The sequence below is a fragment of the Pocillopora verrucosa genome, chromosome 5 (assembly GCF_036669915.1).
Source record: "Pocillopora verrucosa isolate sample1 chromosome 5, ASM3666991v2, whole genome shotgun sequence".
Lineage (NCBI taxonomy): Eukaryota > Metazoa > Cnidaria > Anthozoa > Scleractinia > Pocilloporidae > Pocillopora > Pocillopora verrucosa.
In genome coordinates, this window is record NC_089316.1 from 15,945,322 (window position 1) to 15,964,506 (window position 19,185).

General features: G+C 37.6%; 1 protein-coding gene across 1 annotated transcript; it reads right to left on the reverse strand.

The window, feature by feature from the left end:
- Nucleotides 1-6,640: 6,640 nt before the first annotated feature.
- Nucleotides 6,641-18,936, reverse strand: LOC131785373 (uncharacterized). Its single transcript, XM_066166643.1, has 8 exons — nucleotides 18,864-18,936; nucleotides 15,066-15,328; nucleotides 14,858-14,972; nucleotides 14,540-14,662; nucleotides 13,748-13,861; nucleotides 8,008-8,241; nucleotides 7,159-7,326; nucleotides 6,641-6,957 (listed from the first exon to the last, which is right to left on the reverse strand). Exons 1-8 carry the CDS (start codon nucleotides 18,934-18,936, stop codon nucleotides 6,641-6,643), a joined length of 1,407 nt encoding a protein of 468 aa, XP_066022740.1.
- Between the last annotated feature and the right edge of the window lie 249 nt (nucleotides 18,937-19,185).

Consider the following 19,185-nt stretch of genomic DNA (forward strand, 5'->3'; position numbering starts at 1 on the left):
AGCTGATGTTCTGAGTGTCGGCCTTTTATAAAAGCGAATAGAGGAATTACGGCTTGTATTTGGTTTAAATACAAAAAAAATTTAGCTACGCTCTTGGTGGGAACATGGTAACGTGAAAATCAAAATAATGAACTAGTTAAATGAAAAGCCTTCGTTGCATTGACACCGTGGGGAACAGTAGTGCCGATTTGAAAGATAACTTTTGCCCTAAATTCGTTAAAATTTGTTAAATTTCTCCTAGTGTGCCTGTGTCATTCATTGAATAATTTCTTTTTTGACCTAACTCGCCAGGCCTGCTATCCACGCAATTTGCAGCAATTGATCACAATGGAACTCGTTACACGGCTTTGTTTGACACAAGTCTTCTGAAGCTCAGTGAAGAGAGTCTAAAGCATTAATCGGAAGTTTGTGGGTTCCTACCTATTGGGAGCACATGGGGTTTCTTTTAAAAAATTAAAACATTCCTTTGTTATTTATTAAATAACTTCTTCCTCCACGCAATTCACCGGGCTTCAAATTTATCTTCTTCCTTTACTAATTATCATTGGTAGCACTGGAAACTCTTATTTTTCTCCCAGTATGCCCGAGTCATTCAATGAACATGATCACCTGGCTTGAAGTTTATCATCTTCATTTACATCATCATTGTACATAAGCATCACATTTCGATATTCCTATCTTCGCATGCGGGAAGTTTGTGATCATAAACTTAATTAAACAGCTTAGCTCGCCATGAGTCTCCTATAGCCGTCTGTGGCGGAGCGGATGACTACTAATTGAAAGGTCTTACGTTTGGCTCTCATTGAGAGCACTCGGAATTTGTTTTTCTCCGCGTATTCTGTATCATTCCCTGAAGTACATCTTCCTTCACTTAAATCACCATGTTAACCAATCGGCCACAATTTTTCATTGTTTATAACCTTTTTGATTATCATTAGCAATGACGTGGACAATGTCAATGCAATCAGAGTTTTTTTTTTGTTTTTGTTTCTCTGACTATGCCTACGTCACTAATTGAATAACATCTTCTTTTCAACAAACAACAGCTGAAAACTCACTCATCTTGAATTGAATTCAAACGAATGATTTCATCGTTGTAGACGTTAAGGTTTGGAGATTAGGGAATATCACTTCAGTTTGTTGTAATTCACTCAACAGCGAGGCATTATAATTATCTCAAAAAAGGTGTTCGAAAAGTTGTAGGAGAATCCAGCGAGGATTTTCCGAGCTCTACCCCAAAAACTGTTTCACACGATTTTCTGATAACTTTCGCCATGAGACCACCCGCCATTTCAAACTTTAATCCATTTTTTAACAAATGTGTGAAACTGGTTCTTCTATGAAGAAGAAACGATGTTTTTTTAGCGCTTTGAATATAGTCAGTAGGTGTCTCCGAAAACAATTTCAAGCCACCTTTAATCTCTAAATTGCGGAGCGTTGAAGATAGAAGTTTTTTTAGTTGGTTTATAAATTCATCTCTACCTTAAAATCGAATAACAGGAAAGAAAAATTAAACCACATATATTATTATTATTTATTAAATTTAAATTTATACCGCGCAGTTTCTATAAAAATATTCAACTGCGCCTTACAATAAATATTAAATTAGAAATTAAAATAGAAGTTCAAAATTACAATTCTAAAATAATGCAATTCAATTATAAAAACTATAGAACTAATTAATATACAGGTCAGTTTGTTAAATTGTTTTTCACATTAATATTTACACGGATTGAAACACGATTTCTCGTTTAAGTGACTTAGTCCTGTCCTCTATATGATTAATCCAGTTGTCTTTTAAGCCCAGATGTTATTGATTTCAAGCCTAACGCCGAAACAAGATACGAACAAAGAAATCTCGCATAAAAGGATTCATGGGGTCATTGTCACGGCAATATTTTCCACTTTTTAGTAAAGCTTTGTCATCACCCTTTCATCAAAACTTACTTGGTTTGAGGGGCTTTTACCCACTAACTGTTAAGAGTGACCAAGACAGAATTTCTCCTAAAATATCGATACTATATCTGACAAGTGATGAGAATAAAGAAAAAATGCTAATTAAGGGATCATCAGTTGATCCAATGCTTTATTCTCCCAACTAACATCGTATGAATCGGATGGCAGACAGTAGGGGGAATTACTAATGAGATCTTGATAGTGAAAGGTTTAAGAAGAATAGATTGGTAACATCATAATGCACAAAGAAGACGTGAAAGTTTCGTCGGCGACGTCATCGATTATGTCATTGAAAAAGCCAGCGACATCATCGATACCGTGGCTAATTTCTTGTTAAGTATTATCTGTGAGACTGTAATAGAGCAGCACGGGCATTCACCAACGCTTTGAAGGCCTCCTCGGTTCATGGCGCCAAGCTTTTGTCTTGGTGTATTAAGATGGCCAACCTTCGATAGACGTGGCATGAAATCTAATTCGAATTTCTATACCGACCTGTCGTTAATGTGAGTGGACAATTAAAAATTGCTCTACCAGAGAAGCATCTTTACTGTCGCGCGACTTTGGTTAACCTTTTAAGATTAATATGCCAGAATAAATATAATTCCTGTTGTTTTTCGTAGTGTCGAAAATAAGACAAACAAGACAAAAATATGTTTACATTGTTCTCAAACTCTTCTAAGACTATATCGAACAACTAAGTTTTGATTAGATCAGAATAAAGAAAGAAAATTACTTGAAAGTAAATGATGAGCAACTGTTCCTCGACAAGATCTCCCTTTGTAAAGGCAATATTGATCGCACAAATCAGAAATTTTCAGTAACTTCCTACCTCAATCATCTGAAAAATTCTACCTGAAAAAACATTTATTAAAAATGCCTCTAAATACAATTAAAAGTCTGCCCTTGAAGTTTATCCCGGCTTTTGGAGTTCATCCTGGTTGGCTGCAGCATGTAGTCTTAAAATATTACTATTTCTTATGAACGGGATCCTAATCCATCTTAACTTCCCACCCAGAATTTACTTGACAGTGTCTGTTACCCGAAGGAATTCCCCAGTGGGGAGAGACACAGCAGGAACTAAGGACCTTTCCTGGAGACAAATACAATTTTTGACGGAAAACTGTTTAAATTTCTACCGAAAGAAACTTTTCGGGCCATTTTGCTATTTGAAAAACAGATTGAAGGGAACACCTCTAATTCATGGGGACTGGGACTCCCAGCTAACACTGTATCCTTTTCCCTTTACTGGACTTGGAACCGAGAAGGTTTCGTTAAACCTGGTGTACGAGTGTGAATTTTGACCTGCGTTGTCAGCAATATGAATATCGTTGGATATACGTTGAAATGTTGGACCATTGCTTAAGTCTATATAAATAGCTTAGGAATCATGCTTCACCATGCTCTTAAACGGCGACGGTCCTTCTTCTTTTGAATGAAATGAACGCCTTGTCTGTCCTACGATATTCTCTCCATAAGTTAAGACGATAAGCTATCTTTTTGTAGGTAATTTATGTTTAGCTTTCTCATTTTATGTATATCAGCCACACCAAAGTTATAAATTGAAATAAGGTCTGTCATGGGCAAATATGAGGAAGCCTCGGGTGGTCGGCATTTCGATTTTTCGGAAAAAGCGGGAAAGTTTTTGCCGGATACATATTCTATCCTTCCCACTGATATCTATTTTTTGGTAGTTATGTTTCAAATGGCGCAATTTTTTTATGCGAAGGACACCCGCGAAGGTCTACCGTATTCTTAAAGAAATTCAGATCAGATAGGTATACAGAGTTTTGAATTCTTACCTCTTTGGATATAAAACCATGAAGGGGCTGAGAGGAAATTCTGTGGTCTTGCCTCCTTAGTGCTGTTAATGTCCACAAAATACTTCTCCGCTGTTGATGAATCTACAGTTAACATTCATAGAAAACCAACCGATTTTAGAAGTTGCCGTTCATCCACATTGTTTTGTTGAATAAACAACCCAAGGCGATTTACCTCTTTGATCGAATGTTTTGTAAAGTTATGACAGGGGAAAGTAGACCCGAGCGGTTAACCTCGACACAATGGTGAATAGTCCTCCCTTCCCTTTTCAAAAATAATTGATCGCTTGAAGGAATTCGTTGTCCGATTGTTAAAATTTCAAAATTTTACATGGGCTCGAAAAAGAGGGACGTTTTTAAGTTTTATGAGCCAGTGTCTAATCTAAGATATCCTACCGTTTGATAAAAAGACATTGTTAACAAAATATCTTTTCACCTTCCTTTGTATTTTCTCTCCACACATCACCTATCCGCATTCTATATCACTCACGCGTCCTAATGGCTGTTCTATGTAAAACAGCTTCACTAACGTCACTTCCATTTGAAGTGACAAGATACAGCCTGATAACTTTGTAGCAGGCTAATTGAAACCTCAATCTTCTTCATTCTATTTTCTGTTTTAAAGCAACTGACCAAAAACAAGAAGCCATCTGCCTTAACAGTTTGTTTTACTTGTTTTCGGTCCTCATAGAACCTTTCTATTCAATTTTATTCTGAATTTTCCTCTGACCTCGACCGAGGAAGTCGTCGAGAACAGATAATGACTGGCGTCAAACACACATAATGCAAATGATTTGAATGGAACTTGAGTGCAGAATGAAATTCAAGTTTAAGGTCAGGACAAGAAAAATTCGTTGGAAATTCACATACAAAATGAAGAAAATTCATATCTATACACTTGAAACGAGCTTGAATTCTTTTCATATTAATGTAACACACTAGCTGTACATCATAACCTCTTTTATTAAAACACGTTAAATTAAGGTGCAAACACGGTGCACAAATTACAGCTCGTTTCGAATCTAATACATTTCTTTTTTGTTTTTTGTTTTTTTCATCGCAGTTGATTTTCTCATACTCATTAGTTAAGAAAAGGGATGTTGACTATCTGAACGGTAATGTCATTCAAACTATCGTGCTTGATGAAACATTTACTGGCTTATGCACTTAATTTGTTTATTAATATGGTTTATGGGCATTTAAAAAAAGTTATTATTCTTATTCCTATCATACAGCAAGTCGGATACTTTGTGTAAGATAAAATACGTGACGGATAGCAAATGCTGTCAATGATCATATTTTGAGCACAAAACGTAAATTATATTAAGGGCTCGCTTCCGCCTTTCTCAGGTTATGACACGCGAATGGGTAAGAGTACCGCAATTGGAAAAAAAGTATTATTGTCAATGTACAAAATCAATGGAGAATCGTGTGTTCTTAACTGCTTATCCTTTAGTATACTTTGCTTGCACTGCAATTACACATTCCTCCCTGTCCACTTAGTGAGGATTAAAATTAAAAGTTAAAACAATTACACTATGAATTGCCAGAAAATGAAACACTTTAAAAAGGTTTTCACGCTCTTAAATGAAAGTTTGATCACTTTTCCCTAGGATATAGGGGCAGGCTATTACCTCTAACACAAAAGCAACAGATTCAACCAAGTTTTGATTAAGTTAAAAATAGCTTTTAATTTAAAACTTTTTTGGCCATATTGTCAGGTCTTTGTTAAACATGAAGTCCTTTACTAGGTGACAGCTTCTAGACGAGTGTTTTTGTTTTCTAATCGTGTTGTTGTTAAGTCGATTTCACTCGTCAGAAGCTTAGGGTCCCTAAAGTTGTTATTGATATAACTTGCCAAATTTATTACCAAAATGGCGCGAGGTCGTTAACGTGCATTATATCTTGTTCAAGTAGAAACGTACAATAAATCTTAGTGCGTAAAACGTAGCTAGAAAGGCCAAATCATGATTAACCAAAACGAATGAAAGGGAAATAGAGCACTACGTTCATTGTTTCATAAGCCTATTATCACAATAGTGAGCATTGCGTAGCGTTCATGACCACCACTGAAGCGTGATTTTGGCGTCCATGTCCTATTTTGCTGGTTATAACACATATAATAACCTTGTTGAGCTAGAAGCAAATATCCTGAGAATAATTGGCATTTTGGTTAATGTAAAACCTATAAAGAAATTAACAAAAACAGCAAACATTTCCAAGAAAAGACGAAAACTTCGCCTCAGTCTGCTGTCATGAGAGTGAGTGGTGAGTGACCACTGCTTTCCCGAGAAAATATCTCGCGAAGATTTCTAATTGTTATCCGACTTTGTTCAACGTGTAAATATTAAGATTCCAAAATTATCATGTGACGTGCAGTGGTTTTCCACCTCTAAAATAAATTATAATACCCTGCCAGTTATTCCGTCAGATTTGTTAAAGTTGTTCTTCAACCCTGTTAAAATGTTTTTGGATAACTTAGTTTTGATTAGATATAAAAACTTAATAAAAAGTTCAAACCACAGATATCACTTTAAGGCATGCAGTAATAACAATATTAACAAAAAAGCAGAGAATCTTCAATTACAACTCTAATGCACGCTGGACATAATCAAAATTCTGCGCATAAGTCGAGCCTGAGTGGCCCATAACCTTGGAGTTTATCCTGGTTACGGCAATTACAGCATGTCCATCCTTGCATGTTACAAGCAGACACCCTTTTCCTGGACGGGAAGTTAATCCATCGCTACTTACCGCCCAGCATTTCCCCTTACAGTTGCTGCTACAAAAAATTTAACATTCCTCAGTGGGCAGAGACAATGTGAGATTTAATTACCTGGCTTAGAATTGCAATTGAAATTCCAGCTCTAAGGGAGATAAAACACCTCTACTTCATCGGGAGTAAAATGGTAGGTTCCAGCTAACACTGTATCCTTTTCCTTTACTTCACTTGGAGCCGAGAAAGAGTGACCAAAGTTGGTGTACGAATGAGCATTATGACCTGCGTTGTCAGCAATATAAATATCGTGTCCTTCGCCAAATATTGGACCGTGGCTTATCTCCATATAAATGGCTTGGGAGTCATGCTTCACCATACTTTTGAACGGCGCCAGTCCTTCTTTGTTTTCGAGCGAAAAAATAAAAGCCTTGTCGGTCTTACGATATCCTTCATACGGATCATCATCTACAGGTCAAGACAATGAGAAAAAATTGCAATTTTTCCATAGAAAAGTTTTTACTTAGTTTATTTATTCTATAAAAGCTGGCAACTTACTGTCGGAGTTGAGGAAAATCATGTAATGACTTAAAGTTCTTAAGACTGAAAAAAGCGGAAAGAGTAAAATACTGATATGTATGTCTCTTAAAAAATTACATTTATTCTTACCACAATAAGCCCAGTCTTGTTTGAAGACAGCATCGACAAAGCACCACCCCCTTCCAGGATGAATGTAGCTCCCTTTACAGGAGTTGTATGTATGCCCCCGATACTCGAAAGGAAATACACAACAGCGACCTGACGAGTCCTCTGTTCTGGCTCCCGGAGGACAATCGGCTAAGGAAACATTTTAATTCGATGCATCGTTAATAGCATTTTTTTTTCGGATAATCAGTTATTAATATTATTCACGAAATCTTAAAGATAGAAAGGGCATAATCTACCTGCACCTAGTTTTGAAGTTAAGGTTATAGTACTGATTTTACATTACATATTTGCACATGAACTAGTGAGGGCACAATTACTTTCTAACGGTTACGTATGCGTGAGTCCTTTTCGTGATTTCCATCTACAATATTGGTTATAAAACCTGGTTAAAAAACTTTCGGAGAAGGTTGAGGTAACATATCCAAAGATTGATTCAAGGAGCTGCAACATGAGTGCAGTTATGAAATGGTAGGTAGCGACTGATTGAAAAAACGTCCTAGATATGATCGATATTCTTTTAAAGTCTGGATTCGCGCATCAAGTAGTCTCCATGGATTTTCAACGTGTGTGTTTGACATTGGAATCTTGTTTACCGAAAATGAGAGGGTACCTTTGCTAACTGTTGTTCGCTTACGTTGACTGACGTAGAGTGGAGAAGAGGAGTGAAGATAGTAGATCAGTGGGGAATCATTTCGACTACCGCCAAGAGAAACTTGCTTTTTTTTATGTTTGACAGATGTAACATCGATAGGCAGACTACATGCGAGTAAGATCGTCATTATTATGTTTATAGTGGATACAGTTTCTTACCCCATGGAATGTCGGTGTACCCACCAAAAACATACTGGTCTTTCTGTATAATTGTTACCATATCTTTCTTTCCGTCGCAACGAGTGTGGAAGGCATCGCCAGCCCAGCCATGTAAAGAGGCGCGGTAGCAGAACAACCAATGGGGATCATTTCCAACAGCAGGAACCAGGAACTCACGAAGATATGCGAAGTAAGATTCATTTTTCGACAATATAACTGAATTTTTTATGTATCCTGCAATAGTAGAAATGAAAAACACGAATGTTTTATACTCCATCACTCTCTACCTAGAGAAAGAATCAGTGGTTGATCCACACTCTAGCTTCTTTGCAACGCCACGACACCATTGGAAAAATGTTCCAAGCACAAGAAAGCTACATTTTCATCACGTCGGTCCCTTTAGTGAAAACTTGTTCATAAAAGTGTTCAAATTTTAGATCTCCTCTTTGCGTTTTATGAGCAGTATTAAAGACTTTTTGTCCATTGCCTTACAACTTAATTGGTACATATTCGTTATCGTTATCTTTTATGCAATTTTGTAGACTGGAAAGACTTTGAATTGCGTTGGCCAACTGAAGTCGGACACCAAAGCATTACTGAATAGTCGTGAACGAGTGGTCTGTTCGCTAATGGCTTTGTTTTGGCTCGTCTTTGCTATTGGAGTTGCCTCCCTGACTCTGGCGACAAGTGATCCTTGCACCCTTCCTGGAGAATCCATCAATGCTTCAAGTGGTCACATTTCCAGCCCCAATTTTCCCAACAACTATGACGCAAACAGGATTTGTACCTGGAATATCACGGTACCTGGTGGGAAAATCATCAAACTGACCTTCTTGAACTTTACCCTGGTAGCAGGTGAAAACGATGACTGTGCTGGAGCGAAAGCAGAGAGTGCCCGAGTCTTTATCACAAACGTTGCCTCTCATGGAGGAAAACCCAATGACTTTAAGATCTGTGGTCAAAAGCTTCCCCCTCCTGTGTACTCCGAGGGAAATTTCATTCAAGTAAGATTTGAATCTCGCACCGGCCTTGTAAACAAAGGGTTCAATGCAACCTTTGAGGCAATAGATGGAGATTCACTGTGCCCAACAGATATGATCCTCAGTGAAACATCAGGTTCTTTCTCCACTCCCTTTAATCCAAGAAACTATCCATTCAACCAGACATGTAGCTGGAAGATTATAGGGAAACAAAGATACCGTGTCGAGCTCACAATACCAGACTATAATCTTGAACGTTGCGGTGGCGCTGCTTGCTCGTGTGATTATATGGAAGTTCAGAATAGCTTCAGTGATGAAGCGCTGCCTGGAAAACTATGTGGTACACCAAGGGATACTCCTGTAAAGTTTTATTCACTGCACGGAAGCCTGAGGGTGGTTTTTGTGTCCGATGATGCAAGGATGGATTATGACGGATTTGGGGCAACTTACAAGCTGTTGAACTACAGTCCTCCAACTAGTAATTGTATTACAAGATATACTCCAGCAATTCAGCTATAGCGTAATGAACGATAGGAGCCAGCCAACAAGAGTTACAAGTGAGACAAAAACACTGATTGACTTGGTTATTACCAGCAAGCCGGAGATTATCAAAGGAACTATTAAAACAACTGAGTTGGGAATCTCAGATCATAAGCTGGTTCTTGCTACAATATGGTCCAAAATAAAAAGGCCGCCTCCAAAGATAGTCAGGGTCCGCACCTTCAAAAGATTTGATCAAGCTACTTTTGTGAAGGATATCGAGAGTGCCCCGTGGTCAGTATGTTCAGTGTTTAACGATCCAGACGATTGCTATTGGGCGTGGTCACGCATATTCAAAGATATCTGTCAGGTGCATGCGCCTTACAGGGAAGTTAAAATTAGGAGCGTCTCGGTACCTTGGATAACACCGCAAATACGGCACTTGATGAATAAACGTTTCAAAATGCTTAAAATGGCACAACGTCTGGGTGATCCAGACCTGTGGGCTGAGTATTCGGAGTTGCGGAATAGAGTGACACGGGAGGTGAGGCTTTCTAAGAGCAGATACTATTTGGAACTGTTCAATGAAGTGAAGGATTGTAAATCCTACTGGAGACTGGTAAAAAATGCGACAAACGGCAAATCGATTACCCCGATATTAGGGATCAGGAATGCGGATGGAAAAGTTGTCACCTCCGATCTGGACAAAGCGAACATACTTAATGAACATTTCTCAACTATAGGCGAAAAACTGGCCAACGAATTGCCGAATACCAACTCGACACAAAGTAACGTTCATGTATCTACCGTCGCGCCTTGTGTTATGAACATAAATTTATCGCAGGAGGTTATTGTTAGTTCGATGGCTAAGTTGAGAGCCGATAAAGCCTCTGGGCCCGACAGAGTTGCTCCAAAACTTTTAAAGTTTGCCGGTGACTCAATTATTCCATCTTTATTGTCTGTTTTTCAAATAAGCGCCACCTGCAACAGTGTACCGGCTACTTGGAAGGCTGCAAACATCTCAGCTCTCTATAAAAATGACGATGAAACCGTTAAGCAAAATTACAGGCCTATCTCGCTATTAAGTGTACCAGGAAAACTGATGGAGTCTATGGTGGCGTCAACTATTACCACGCATGTCACTGAACAAGGACTTGGGAACCCTCACCAGTGGGCGTATAAAAAAGGTCATTCCACCGAGCTGTTGTTAGTGAAAATAACGGATGACTGGAGACAAGCGATCGACAAGAAACATGTTGTAGGCGTGGTTTTTGTAGACTTTCGTAAGGCGTTTGACGCAATTCCCCACTCCATTCTGCTCCGAAAACTTCAAAGTCTTGGTGTAGCTGGGGACTTGTGGTGTTGGATAAGAGATTACCTCTCTGGAAGAACGCAAGTAACGACGATTAATGGGTGTCAATCTCAAGCTATGCCAGTTACTTTTGGTGTACCTCAAGGGTCGGTGCTGGGCCCTACCCTGTTTTCCATCTTCTGTAATGATCTGCCCAATATCACTGAGGGAATAGATGGTGACCCACAGCTTCACATGTACGCAGACGATACCACCGTCTATGTCTCAGCTCCGACCTACGATCTGGTGGCCTCCAAGTTGAATGAAGTACTAGCAAGGCTATATACATGGTGTTGCGAGAACTGTCTCACTCCACATCCCACCAAGACGGAATATATATTGCTTGGTGGACGCGGAAAATTTACTGGGCCAAAACAAGCTATTAAGATAGGTGATTATGTTGTCGGGGAGGTTGTTTCTGCAAGATGCCTAGGTGTTCAGATAGATAATGCTCTTAAATGGGATCATCATGTATCGGAATTAGCTAAGTCATATACGCAGAAGTTGAATTTACTTAAATCCTTGTATTTTCTTCCTATACAGGCAAGAATTGATTTCTATTTTAAGGTTATTCTGCCGTCTGTGACATATGGTATGTTAGTTTGGGGCTCTTGTGGTCGAGTATTTTTCTCAAGCTTAGAATCTATACATGTTAGAGCGGCCAAAATAATATTTAACTTGGATTGGTGTACTCCAAGCAAGGAGGTTCTTGCCACAGTAAAATGGAATACCTTAGAGATTATGTATGAGAAACGATTACTAATCTTAGCGCATCAGGCTTATTATAATCTTTTGCCACGTCCTATGAGCCGTCACTTTGAAAAGTATGTAAGTAGTTACGACTTCAGGAGGAAAATGACATTTAAGTTACCTAGACCTAAGACCGATATGGTCAAGAAATCATGCTCATACAAGTCAATTACTCGGTGGAACGCTCTGGAAAATCAAATGAGATCAATTCAAGACGTTGACGCTTTTAAAAAGTCACTCAAGTGTATTTTTAAGCCACGTATGTTATAATGATGTACTATGTAGAATTTTTATTGTTGAAAATATGTAGAAATCTTACATTAGTCTTCTTATAATTTAGTTAGGAATTTAGTTTTATTGGATTTAGTTAGGAATTTAGTTTTATTGTCCGTACACGACCACATCAGCTTTTGCTGAATTTTTTATCGTGTTTAAATAAATGCTGTTGTTGTTGTTGTTGTTGTTGAAACTCCGTCACTCATCAGAGAAAACATTACTTCATAATTGTTACACAGTGCTATATAGAGAATAATACATGGGCGCGGGTAGATGTAGAATTTCTCTTCGAATGTTCAACCCGATAGCTCACGAGTGAGCGTAGCGAAGGAGTGAGATGTCGAGTTGAACACGGGAAGAGAAATTCTATATCTTCAAGCAGCAATGTATTATTTTGTTTATCATATAAACACAATAATCCTTTCCTGACAATGAATAGTCAACTTTATTAATGAATGAAAATAAAACGATCAACAATCTCCGAATTAAAATCGTAAAGTAAGTTGGCGCTAAAGTTCATCATGAAAAATGCTTTGAAACACTACAAAAACAAACCATGGGGATAATTTTTAATATACAAAATTTTTGGATACACGGCCAAAATCGGCCTGTGGCAAATCTTCCAGTTGTGGATTTTCGTTCTCAGTCGCGAAAAAATTCCATCACCAAAGTCACCGAAAACGTATTTTTCGGTTTTTCTTTCCGCATTTTGGTTTTCTTCCCTTTCTAGGAAAGTTTGAACGTCACTGTCTGCAAGATGGTGAAGGCTTCGCCGTTCTTTCATCAACCTGACCGAGTGACGCGAAATACGAGTGACGTGTCAGCAGCTGATTGGCGATATCAAACACACGTAAAAAAATACGATATTATTTCACGTGTGTTGTTACGGCTTTTCTCAGGGCTAGAAATCCTTCTATAACACCGTGGTTTATATGATAAATGCCGGTAACATATTGACAAACCTTCACAATTGTGTCCGTCTCCGATGAACCCAGGTTTACAACTGCATTGAAATGATCCTGGCGTGTTTTTACAAACCCCTCTAGTCAAACTACATGTGTGAGTATTTTGAGTGCACTCGTCATTATCTGAAACAAAATTCAGTAGGTTTATGATTAGGCGTTTCTTTGCTTTAAGGCATGTAATACCGGGTTTTACAAAGCTAAGGTACCAGAACCGCCCTATTTTAATACGAGCTGGCGAAGAGGATATATAACGCAGATTTTGCATAATACGTTTAGTATGTAATCATGAAAGCCGGAATTTGTCACCATATTTTATTACTTGATTATGACGCACTACCATTTTAACATGCTAAATATAGACAAAATAATCAGCCTACCCATTTCACAATTTATTACACTAAACCCAATTGCACAGCTGCATCTGTATTTGTTGATATCGTCAAAGCAGGTTCCTTTGTTCAAACAAGGACTGCTAACACAGTCGTCTATATCTACAAAATCAATTTTTCGGCAAATCTCCAGTTGTCTTTGAATCATTACATTATATCGTTATAAGGAGAGATTTTTTAAGATTTAAACTATGCTTTAATGCGAAAATATCATTCTCGAAATATATATAAAAAATGCTCGTTTCTTCGCATACAATAAGTTTTCCATCTATAAATCTGCTGGTTAGCTCAGAAAATTTTGCAAGGCCCATTTATACAACTGTTTTTCAGCAAGAGGGTTAGTTTTAATTCATAAAAAAACTTTACTCCATCATTTCATAAAGTGATTTTGGATTAAAGAGTTTAGTAAATCCCAGTTGACATCTGTAGTGATATCTTTATATTAAGTCGATGTACTTACAACCACTCTCGAATCATGATGTCACAGGAACAATAATTAATGCCCATTTAATTAATTTTCAAGAGAGAATAAAACATTGCTTATCGAACCTGTTTCGCAATGATCACTAGTGAATCCTTGTAAACATGTGCATTTGTATCCTTCACTTTGGGGAATACAGGTTCCTTCATTGTGGCATGGATCTTGGTCACAGCCAGAAATTTCTGATACAGAAAAAAAATTGAGAACGTGCTTTCAGGCACTTCAGGAAACCTAACAACATGGGAAGCTCTTTCTTTATTCGTGCATCATAAGTCGTTTTTGATGTTTATAACTGTGACAAATACAAGGGTCGGAAAATAATCTCAGGGCCTCTGTCCATGTGAAATCATCCCCTAACTCCCTTGAAATGAAGGCGTGTCGTATATCACAAAACGCCTCTCGATCGAACATAGTAAAGCCGAACCAACACAAAATAAGCTTGCCAATCAGAAAAAAGGTTCAACGTGACGAGAAACCAGAGACATTTCAAAGTATTACAGCTAGCCGGCCTCAAGTGCAGGAAACTCTCTGTTACTTATGATCTTTAGAAAGTAATCCACGGGAGGAAAATATGCTACATTATGCTTAGCGTTGACGTTGGTACATATGCTCAGCGGTGGGGAGCGGTGTTGATACACTTCACAAGTTTGTTCGTAATTAAAAGAAGCACTAATCAAAATAATAGAAAATTATCTATATTATCCAAACGATTTTTCATTTCAAATAGAAAGGTAGATACACCTCTCAAACCCTTGTCATTTTATCTTACAATACCTCGTTTTCGCGTTTGGCGCCCCAGATCTGTCGCCCCTATGAATGCGGTGTATAGTGAGGAATCATAAAACAGATGAGTTCCTTACTTGCACAATTTTGACCATTTCCCACATAACCAGCCTTGCATTTACAAATAAATGATCCCTCGGTATTATGGCATTCGGCATTCACATTACATCCGTGACTTTTCTTTTTACACTCGTCAACATCTAAAGAGAGAGAATTAATACCAAAAGCACAGAGAAATTCAAACTGTGCTGATCACAATTAAAATGAAGCTGTGGGCACGTTATACACTGAAACAATCCCTCAACATCGATTTAACTGGTTGGATCCAGAATATGAATGGCTAACAATTTTGGTTGTAGACAAAAAACTGGTACAAACACGTTTTTACGTCTCACCTTGTTCACAATGAGCTCCCGCAAATCCAACAGAACATAAGCATCGATATCCCTTGCTTGTAAAACCGGACTGACAAATGGCGTTGTTATTGCAGCGAGAACGACTACAAGCATTCTGAAAAACAATAATTAAAAAAAAAATTAATAATAATAATAAACAATAAAAAGAACAATAAAAGATATTAAATTAAAGACATTGTCTCCTTACTCTTGTTCCATGGTACACATATTTCGTTGCCTTCACCAGATCCTTATCATGTTCTTTACTTGTCGAATTGTTTAGTTCACAGTTTTGTATTCCTGCTTCACTTGGTCCAAAATAAAAGTTGACACTGACACAGTTATGGTTGAGGTAGCAACTATATTCGCACGTGTCCCTGTCAATCACACTGATGTTTGCTATGGTGTGGTCCACAAGACGTTCTCCCACGAAGAACAGAGTGGATGGAAATGCTAAGATACGGCATTGATCTAAAGTAGATGAAACATTTGAAACCATAACACTGATCAGAGAAGGATTGTGGATGTTCTTGATTTTCATGAAACACTTTTTTATATGAACGTTTGAGTACGTGTTACCAGGCTCTTTCAGATCATGAAATAAGAAATTCTGTCTATAATAATATACATGAAAAATTGTCTCAGTTCTGATTGGTTAAGACAAATGCAGTTTTCAGGTAATTCAGTGCAGAAGAGAGTTAATTCAGTGCAGTAGAGGGTTAATTCAGTGCAAAAAAAAGAAACAAATCAGACATTCTGATCGGTCAATAATCAAAGAAACTCACAGACAGCCAATCAAATGCAAGCCTTTGATGTCGCAACAAAATTTGAAAATTTGCGAAGCGAAACAATGGCCGGCGTTTTAGGTAGGTTTTCTTTCGCCACCGCGGCTGAAAAACAACTCAAACAACGAAAACACTGTCAAAAGCACTGCTTTTTGGTTGTCGGTTTGGAAAGAGTGGTGTTTAGAGAAGGGAATTGCCAAGGAAATCGAAAATTACGAACCGACCCAGCTTAACACTTTGCTCGAGCGATCCAACGCCGAAATAAAAAACAAACATGGTTAAACCTCGGAAACGACGATTCCATTTCATCGAAAGTGATTCTGACACAGACTGAACAATTCCTTGAACTGTTTAACCGGAATTTGAACTTTTTTGCGTCTTAAAGATATGATTGCATATTATTGTTTAAATCGTACGCGGTTGTTTTGACCGAACGCACGGTTTGAATAAATTATTTTTGCACTTGATGCGCGCGCTTTGCTTATGCTTAATTATGATAAGCTACCTCGTATTTTTTCATGTTTATTATTAACACGTAATCACATGATTTTTCTCGTACAATTTGGAATAAATAAGCACTTGTTAATTTTTCAAAGACCACAAATTGCACGAGCCTTACGGGCTCGAACAATTTTGTTAGTCTTTAAAAAAATTTTCTCATGCTTATTTATTCTAAATTGCACTCGAAATCATGTGATTACCCATACAAATAGGCGATATGATCCATGTTCTTCAAACTATGACAATGTAAAAAAAGTGTTATTATTATTATTGATATCATTTTTCTTGTTGATATGAATTTAAGAAAAACAGTTCCTCCTCTAGTAGGGCGATACTCCTTCATGGTGTTTTGACAATTCTGTCATGCTGTCTTACAATTTGGTCATTATGTTAATTTCACAAACAATGAATGCTCAAAAAGCCGGTATAAAGTTTAAACGTGGTTATCACCCCTAGTTGGAGTTATTCTGACACTAAAACAAAAGAACAGGAAATGAACTAAGGATTAATGACTAAAAATAATTCAGAATCGAAATAAAGCCCAGTCGTGAGGCCAGTATAAGCTTGGGATGATCTCTTTTCCGCAAAACTCAGCTAGGAGGCTTATTGCACAGCTCGTTGCATATGCGTGCTGTAACTGTACTTTGACTGGATGCAATATGACTTGAAGAAATACTTGATAAACCGTCATCATAATTTCAGATTATATGTTGCGAGGTAAAGTTTGAGTTGTTTTCCATAGGACAAGAAAAGGTAAATAAATGAAATTAGAATGTCGCTTCCCAATTGGCTCAAACTTCTGACAGACCCCCCGGAGTAAAGGATTGGGAACGGATCTCTGCACTGAACACTGGAAGATTTTTTTTTTAGTCTTTAAAAATCTTTCGCTTCAAAACAGCACATCTTCAACATTAACAGATAAACGTGGAATTTTCTCTTTGAAAATTCAGCCTTGTCGGAGCAAACGATTAGATCACCCTTGATGAAGGCACTGGGTAGGAGTGTCGAAACGTGGATCCATGAATTTTAACTTCTCGGTTACATTCATTAAATCTTTAAACCAGAGTAACATCAATCCATGTCTAACAAAGTAGTCGTTTAAGCGGGTTTACATTTCGCCGAAACTTATTTCTTCTTTACCTTCCTGCCAATGTGACCCTGTATGCAGATGCACGTTATACCTAGGTCAGTTGGCTCGAACTTTGCTTAGAAAACACAAGAAATGCGTAATTTGCATAATTTCGTCTTTCACTGAAATTTGGCAGCTCATAGCTGCGTAAGATCGTATAGCAGTGTAACGTAAAATTATTCACTAAAGGAACACTGTTAATATAAAACAAGTCAGGAATCGGTATTGTTAAGAAATTAGTGATAGCATTATTGTTACATAAACATTCAATATTATGAAAGAAATCATTTTCATATCGAAGGCTTTCCCTTGACCTGGTAAAATAGACGCTTTAACTTTAGAAAATGGCCTATTGATGAAACAAGCAAGTAAACTCTTAAAATTCGTATGTACACACAGCAATGTCATCACCACACCATTGCCTAGATACATGTATTTCAAAACTTAGACTGAGCGTATTAAGTTAATGCTCTGACTCAAATTGCTCTGACGAAGGGCTAACGCTCGAAACGTCAGCTTTTTTACTCTTTACGATGGCAATTTACGTTTTCAACCTTAATTTCAACCTAAATTACCTACTACACTCTCCAACTTACCCCCTGTATTAAGTATCAGTTGACATGAGTGTTAAAAAGAAATAAAACAAAAAGCAACGAGAAATTCTGAAATGTTGAGTCATGTAACGATTCTCCACGTAGCAACCTTGAGTTTTTTGCATAACTTAATTCGTTTCATATGGCTTGAATCTATCGTATCGGTCGCGATGAGTGTTAAAAAGAAATAAAACAGACAAAAAAAAACCTGAAATTCTTAAACGATCGATCTTCCACGCAGCAACTTTGGGGTTTTTTGTACAACTCAATTCGTCTCATATGACTTGAATCTATCTTACCGGCCGCGATGTGTGTAAAAAGAAATAAAACAAATAAAACTAGAAATTCTGAGATGTTGAGTCATGAAGCGATTTTCCACGCAGAAGCCTTGAGTTTTTTGCATAACTTAATTCATTTCATATGGCTTGACTCTATCGTATCAGCCGCAATGAGTGTTAAAAAGAAATAAAACAAACAAAAACAACGTGAAATTCTGGAACGATCTTCCACGCAGCAACTTTGGGTTTTTTGTTTAACTTAATTCGTATGTTTGATAAGGCTAAGCTGATGGTGAGGGTTTGAGCCATCTGCTCCGCGGCGTTTTGATGTCATAAGAAAAGTTTAAGAAATCGGAAATATGTCTCAACAGGAATATTGAAATGCTTATTGAGAAAATGCCTGCGACCCCAGTCAATTATTAAGGGTTCTGAGAAGAGTTTGAGTATCAATTTACTGAATGTCAGCGATATTCAAATCATGTCGTGTATAAAATACGCGTAATATTGTTATGCATCGTGTGCAGGATAAATGAAAAGAAAACATAGCAATCTACATCCACTAAATACCGTTAAGTGCTTCCTTCCCGAAACTGAGCAATTTTTGTTTTGGTTGGTTAGTGGTGAAGTGATGCGGAAAGGAAGTTCAGATTGTAAAACGGGTAAAACTTATACGAGTACATAATCATAAATTATGCGAAAACACTTGTTCAAAGAACTTACCATCTAAACAGGCCAAAGCACTCTTTGAATGAAGAATCAGCAAGAAAAGGCTAAAGTGGACTAGGAAAATCATAAGGACGAGAGGAAGTTCATTTGTTCAGCTGAAATGGACTAAGGAAACCATAACGACGTGAGGAACTTCACTTGTCCATCAGTAATAACCTGCCGACACAGAAAAAATTACTTGCGTCTGATTGGCTGAAACGAGTGCATTTTTCATGTAACAAGAATGAAAATTACAAATCGCGCACGCTGACAAAATTTCGTCTGTCTTTACTCCCTGGGATGCTTCTTAATGTAAATTATTAACAAGTAACATGAT

What these genes read in the sequence shown, in the direction of transcription:
- LOC131785373 (XM_066166643.1), bottom strand. Translation starts at nt 18,936, where the DNA reads ATGATTTTCCTAGTCCACTTTAGCCTTTTCTTGCTGATTCTTCATTCA. An exon ending in AAATGGTCAAAATTGTGCAA is followed by an intron (nt 13,862 to 14,539) that starts GTAAGGAACTCA and finishes TTTCTGTATCAG; the next exon opens with AAATTTCTGGCTGTGACCAA. An exon ending in TAGTGATCATTGCGAAACAG is followed by an intron (nt 8,242 to 13,747) that starts GTTCGATAAGCA and finishes CTACTATTGCAG; the next exon opens with GATACATAAAAAATTCAGTT.